At 38.7% G+C, this 7,102-nt stretch overlaps 1 protein-coding gene across 1 annotated transcript in view; it reads left to right on the top strand.

Annotated features, from left to right (window-relative positions):
- The first annotated feature begins 3,799 nt into the window (after window positions 1–3,799).
- Slco1c1 (solute carrier organic anion transporter family member 1C1) overlaps window positions 3,800–7,102 on the top strand; it is a 50,304-nt gene continuing 47,001 nt past the window's right edge. Inside the window, exon 1 of the mRNA XM_004634539.1 lies at window positions 3,800–4,143. Coding sequence (XP_004634596.1) covers window positions 4,082–4,143 — 62 coding nt within the window. The 5' untranslated portion in view covers window positions 3,800–4,081. The remainder of the gene's footprint in view (window positions 4,144–7,102) is intronic.

Raw genomic sequence — 7,102 nt, forward strand, 5'->3', positions numbered from 1 at the left:
GTGGAGAAGTGACGAGACTCAAGTGATGTGACTTGATAGAGAATGGGAGGAGAGTAATTTTAGGTGAGATGTACAGACTTGAGCGTGTGCACAGAAGCAGGAGCTGTTCATCACTCAGAATAGGAAAGAAGGCAGATTATGTATGTGCAGAGCAGATGGGGCAATGACAGCTAGTGATATATATATATATTTTTTTCTTTCTGTTTTATCTTGGCACTCTTAAAACAAGATCATCAGAGCTGGAAAAAGTAAATGTTAAAAATGTAGAAGTTATTGAGGAAAAAGCAAAAATGATTGGATAATTAAAAAGTATTCTCCTAACAGTGTCTCTACTGTGTAGTCAGGTTAATGGTCATTAACATACAATAAGCCCTGAGGACATATCAGGGAGTCCTCTAGTAATTTGAAATCCATGTGGAAGGCTGGGGAGATATCTCAGCATTCTAAGCACCTGCCTGGCAAGTGCAAGGAGCTGGGTTCCATCTCCAGAACTATATGTGGTACAGCCCTAGAACCTGGGGTGCACCATACTGGCCCCTGAAAATGGGTGTGGTGGTGCACTCATGTAATCCTAGTCCCAAGGAGGCTGAGACAGAAGGATCACTGTGAGTCCAAGCTGCATAGCAAGACCCTGTACCAAGTAAATCAGTAAAAGATTTTTAAATACATTAAAAATTAAAATCCATGTAGATACAAACATAGCTTAGACAGATTAAACTGAGTGAGGTTTACCAAGAAAGAACAAATCAAGAAATAAGAACATTGAAGAAAACAAGAAAGCATGATTAAAATGATTGCCTGATACAACTCTGGTAAGAAGGGAGAGACGAACATGGACATTGTAGACTGAATGATGACATGCATTCCCCTAATAAACTGTACTCCTTTCGTTATGTGTATTTAGTACAGGGTCTACAGGGTCTCACTACATAGATTGGACTCACAATGATCCTCCTGTTATCAGCCTCCCAAGTGCTGGGATTACAAGTGTACACCACTATGCCAAATCCTTTTTTTTTAAATCAATGTACTTCTAATCCCCTTTATTTTTTTTACGGGGGTGCAAATCAGTTCCCTCTGAGGGTGAGGCTGGCACTGCATGTGGTGCCAGAGATTGAACAGTGGTCCCAAGCCTGCCTAAGCTTGCCTAAGCAGGCGCTTTATATTGCTGAGCTATCTCACTGGCCCTAATCCCTTGTATTTGTAAAGATGACCTTTTACCAAAGTAGGATCTTCACAGATGTCACCAGATTAAGAAGAGGTTATAGAGAACCTTTCCTCGCCCTCATTGTGACCGAGAAAGTTGATGTTTGAAACCCCAAGAAACTGAATTAATTTCAATCTACCACTTCCAGTGCAACCCATGGCAAGAATAAAGACACTAAGATATATTTGTAGTTATGGGGAGCCAAGGGGTCCTAAGTCCAGCTACAATGATGGCTATCCAGAATAAAGGCCTCCACCCAGGACTGAACCTGAGTTTTATTCATGAAGAAGAGAGTGCTTTGAAGATGAGAGACTTAGAATTGTGGGAAGTAGGTGAGTGCTGTGAGCTGGGCTGGGTAGGAGGCCTGAAATCACCTTGCAATATTCAGAGAGGATTTGCAGAAAGAGTAACCTGCATAACACAACTAGGATAATATCAAATGTTTTGGGGTCAGTGCTTGCTTCTACTCTGATGTGTAGATTTTCAAGCCTCAGGAAATTGTAGCCTCTATCTCAAGGCTCAGTCTAAGTTGACAGCGTGGATCATTGGCATGGAGCATCGACTCTTCATCCCATCTCACCCCAGCTCACACAGGGAACAACAGGTGGGGGTCCCCAAGAAACACACCTGCCTTCTTCAAAGACTACCATCAGTACCTCAGCCTGAGCAGTATGCATTGCCTAAACCCAATTGAAGATATAAGGAAAAGTCCTAGCCAGCTCAGTACATGTCAGTATATGGAAATAGGGTCAGGTTCAGCCAAAATGAAGATGATTGCTTCTCCTTCAAGGGGAGCTACCCGGGTGGTCCTGCACAGTGGTCAATGGAGTGGGCCCTCAGCCAGTAGGCCTTAGTGGTGTTCCTTTAAGGACAGGAGAAAAAAAAAAGGAGAAGATAGTTGTGTGGAGTGGGAGATTGGAGTGACACATCTATAAGCCAAATGATGCCAAGAGCTGTCAGAAAACACCAGGAAGTAGAAGAGAGGCAAGGAAAGACTTGAAGGGAGTTATAGAGGAAGTATGGGTCTATGCACGCCTTACTTTTGGACTTAGTGCCTCCCAAAATATGAGGCAATGTAGTTCTGCGGTTTTATGCCACCTAAGTTGTTGCTACAGCCTTAAAAACGTTCACATATAATCTAAGTTTCAAACCCTACCAAAGTAGAAGAGTCACAAGGTTGCCTCAGATATCACATGGCCCCTGAAAGCTTCATAGGAAAACTCTCTTGACTCCTAGTCTACAGCAGGAAGGAGACCCTGAGGTTGAACACAATCCAGTGCAGGACTCTGTATGAAAAGCTCTGGATGTTATGCAAAGTAAAGATTAGGGACATTCACAACAGCAGCATTAACTGGAGCCTCTAGAAGTAAGGAAAGTCATGCTAGATAATTAATTTGAGCAAGATGAGAATGGACCAAATAAGAGGGCAAATTATAGATCTTGCTTAGGAAAAATAGACCTTTTGCTCTATTGACTCATAAATAGTACCTTCCGTTTTATTCACCAGTGGCCAGATAGAGACACGTGAAAAGTATAACACTTAGAGCTGTTCGTTCACTATTTCTGAAGGCAAAGCCTGGTTTGATTGCTAAAATTAAATACTTGGTCTTTAAGAGTTCATATATACCATTGCTTAATTGTACATTTGAAGAGAAGCCTACCTTTCCTTTTTATTCTTTTGTACTAAAATACACTAGTAAAAATATTAATTAACTATCACAACTGTATAAGAGATGAATTTACATAATGATACCTTCTGATCATTTAGTGCTTGGTTACTGGCAGTGTGCTTTTGAGTATGTGACATAATTTAATCCTTAAAACAACCCTGTGTATTTGTTTTCTTTTTTAGATGGAAAAAATTTTTATTTTTACAGAGAAACTTAGAAGCAGTAAAAACTAAGTGACCAAACCAGAGTCACTGCCATTTAAGGACAAGGTGAACCTTGGGAAATTCTTATGTCTAACTCATTGATGGTAGAAATCAAATGCAAACTAATACTGCTCAATGTCTCCTAAAACTGTTCCTTGAAAAAAGAATTTGTTAGAACTTTAGAATTTCTCAGTGTAAGAAGTTCTCTTTCCCTTGGAATTAAATAGACTACACGGCCAAATGCAAAAATTAAAAAAACAAAAAACAGTGTTTTTCTAATTCCAAGGCTCCTATAAATCATGGATGTGAGGACTGGTGGGTCTATTAGACAATTAAGTCCTTCTGTAACAAGCTCCTAAGAGTTTGGAACTTAACCTGATACCTGATCTCCCTGGATTCTAGAATCCAAGAGGGAAAGTTAAACTGTGCAGCAATTTTGCCAGAGAGCGTTTTAAATAAAAACAAACAAACAAACAAAACACAAAGATCCCAGTGACGTCCCAAAGGAACGGCTGGCTTGCAAACTTCTTGGAAGGAGAAGGAGAGATCTTTGTTGCAAGCTTCCGTCCCTCCTCTGGCTTCTGTTCTCTCACCCTGTGCCCCCTGTGGAGTTGTGTTTTCTGGGAATCCGCAAGTAAGATCACAAGTAGTCTTTTCTTTTTTCACTCTCTCCCATAAAGAAAGCTTTATCACGTGTGGCCTTAAACTTGCAGCAAGTGGCAAAGAAATGGCTCAAAGGCTGGTACAGCGCTTTCTGTGCCTTGGGAGCTGAGATGCACGTCAGTGGCCTTGCCAGCGTGGCCAATTCTCTGCAGACTGCCAGAGAAAAGAGGCCAGTTGGAAAGGCGAAAGAGGAGATTGCCCAGGGTTCGGACCATGTCCTGCATCTTTTTTCATCCCTAATCTGCTCTGTCTCTGTCTACCCTGGCTCTTCTGACCTGGCAGAACCGCCCAACATTTCTGTGGGATTTACCTCAGTTTCCTCTTTCAGTCTGTGATGTATGGTTCAGCTTCTTTTTGAGCTCATTGCTAGGAACAGGCTGTCTTTGACCTCCACTTCCAGGTAAGATTTGGTTCTCTTCATTTGAATTATGCCAGATTCTCCTGGGAGAGAAGCTAATGAGCCCTTCATTCCTGTATTATTTGTGGTTTATCCCTAGCACTTCTCAATGAAAGCTGATCGGCCCTTGTTAGTTTGGTGGAAGTAGGAGGGAGACTGGTTAGAGAAGTCAGGAAAACCTAAGCTGGGATTCGAATTCTAACTCTGTTGCTTGTGGTTTGGGTAGTTTGACAAGTCACTTAACTGCTTTGAATCCTTTCAGATGGGAGATTATTGTGCTTCACTTGCTGGGTTGATTTAATATTTACAAAATTATATATATATATATATATATATATCACCTGCTTTAAAAGTACTACTTCCTAAATCTGAATCCAACACTAATACATATTTGTAAGAGGAAAGAGTAACCTTTCTAAACCACACATGCTCCCCTTAGCAGTGACGATGTAGTTATCACTTATACCTTTTGCAAGGAGGGATCCTGGAGCCCCAGAGCCAAGCTGGTGCAGAGGTTCTTCTCCTAGATCGCAGAGGGGAGAGAAGGGAGAAGCTGCCTCCCTACTTCCCCTTCCTTGGAGTCTCAGCTACAAGACTTCAGAGTATCTGTGTGCTCCAACTCGGCATTCTTCAGCCACTGGAGGTCCCAATAAGACTGCAGATTGATTCTTAAACCCAGGTGAATCAAGAATTCATTTTCCTTTCAAAGTAAAATAAAGTACAACTGCTGACTTTGCTTTATTTTGGCCTCCAGAATAAGCTGTATCCAAACTCAGGGTGATCAATGAGAAATTTGCCAAGGTGACCCGAGAGCAATTAAGGATGAGGCAGAGAGAAATCCTTCTAGATAACTGTTTTCCAGTCCTAACTGTGCAAGTGCAAGTGGAGAGAGACTGTGTGCCTGAGATCTTCTATTCTTGCCAATGAAATTCTTTCCCCCTGTTTCCAAGGGTTGAAGATGTCCACGCCCATAAGCTATGCCACTTTGACAGATTACTGCTTTTACAGGGTTAGCACATTGGCCATGGAGATGACACTGCTTCCAGCAAAACTCAAAGGGTCGATGTTTTGAGCTGACTGCTATTTTAGTTAATATATGATTAACTAGGATCACTCTAGTGGTCTTCTGTGATCCCTCTTGCATTCCAGTTAGAGGAACTTTTGAAAACAGTCACATCGTGGTCAACTAAAGGTAGAGTAATGAACAAGGTAGTGTTGGGGCCCTTGTTTTTCAATTCAGATATTCCATAAAATGAAGTTAAAAATGGTAATTATTTTTTTCTTTTCTAAAGCATGAAAACTGCATGTGATTCACTAAAGCCAGACCTGGCAATGGAAGCAATCTCTGTCCGATCATATGGGTCAAACTCTTTCTTGGCTTAACTTAGTACCTTTCCTAACCAGAATAGGGAGAGATAACAGAAACTGATACTGAGTTTCTGTGGGCCAGGTATTGTACTGAGTACAAATATAACACGTAATCCATGAAACATCCATATCATTTTTATTCAGCACTTCCAAATATAAGACAAATTTAATGTACTTGCATGTCTCAGCTTTTAAAATATTTTATTTTCAATATTTTTCTCTTTAACATTATAAAGATAGTTAACCCTTTGAGCTTTTAAAGATACATTTACGTTAAGTGGTAGGGTATTATTAAACATTTGCTATTTACATTTGGAAAATCAGCTGATACGAGAACTCTTAAATCAGTAAGCCAGTTTAAGACAGGGTAATCTTTGACAAAGAATTACATTTTATCTGTAAACAATATGTATTTTATGTAGTAAAATCTTCCTGGTTTCTACATTTGTTCTCACTAGTACAGAAAATGATAGATATTAGAAAATGTAGATATACAAACTTTTTTTGACAAATCATATTCAGTGATGTCAACCAGAAATGTGTTAATTTTCTGCTTATAAACTTTCTCAAGATTCCTTTCAGGCCATTTGGATATTTTGGCATTTTTCATTGTAAGTCCTGGGTCTCTGTAGTTCATTTACAGACTGTCAATAATTTCATGGAAATCTACTTTATATAACTGAGTGTTTTGCAAATCCTATTTTATTGTTCTCATAAAACATTGTTCTGGAAAAGCAATCAGTTATTTGGTACATATAGAAAGTTGGATAATTTATCAGATAATGTACAGATAAATATCTGTATTCTTAGTCTCTTAGAATTTGTTTTTGTTATTAAATCAGGAACAGATGTTGAATCTAATTAAATGATGCTTTTCCTTCTGACATCTTATTATTTTGTAATTTTAAATTCTTCATATGATTAATTAGTGAATAAAATTTACTAGGTATTGTTAAAATTTGAGGATAATCCTAATTATAAAGTACTAATTAATTAATTTGAATTTGCTATCATTTTCTTTGGGATTTTCTAATTTCTGGACTCATGAAGCTTTTTTTGCAGCACCAGGGATTGAACTCAGGACCTTGTGTTTGTCAGGGAAGCACTTATTTTGTGATAGCTGGATGTGAGTTCATTATCAGCAGAAATGAGTTTGTCAGATGAATGTGAACAATGCCCATGTGTTTCCACATACCTGGTTTCTTTCTTTGAAGGTCATCCCTTGATAAGGCATTGTTGACATATTGTCACCTATCCTGCATGCCTTTGTTTAGGGTACAACTTTACAGTGTTTTTGCTAATGTCTTCCTTGGGTATTTTTGTCTTCTGGTTTGTGTCACATCAAATAATTATTATAATTAATATTTGGTAGAAAGTTACTGAATTTATCATCATTTTACAGTTATTTCTGTATGTCAAAGAGAATTTTTGTTTGGATTCGTATTTTAATTTCATTGATGTTTTATTCATATGTCTGTATCTTTTGATATGCCCTAACCTTATCAGTTCTATACTTTGTTTGCATTTTGGTTTTATATTTTTTGTTTGACTCACTGTTGTTTCCTTTGCCTAGTTTTAAAAATTAAAATTATAC

The sequence above is a fragment of the Octodon degus genome, unplaced genomic scaffold (assembly GCF_000260255.1).
Source record: "Octodon degus isolate 3935 unplaced genomic scaffold, OctDeg1.0 scaffold00064, whole genome shotgun sequence".
Taxonomy (NCBI): Eukaryota; Metazoa; Chordata; class Mammalia; order Rodentia; family Octodontidae; genus Octodon; species Octodon degus.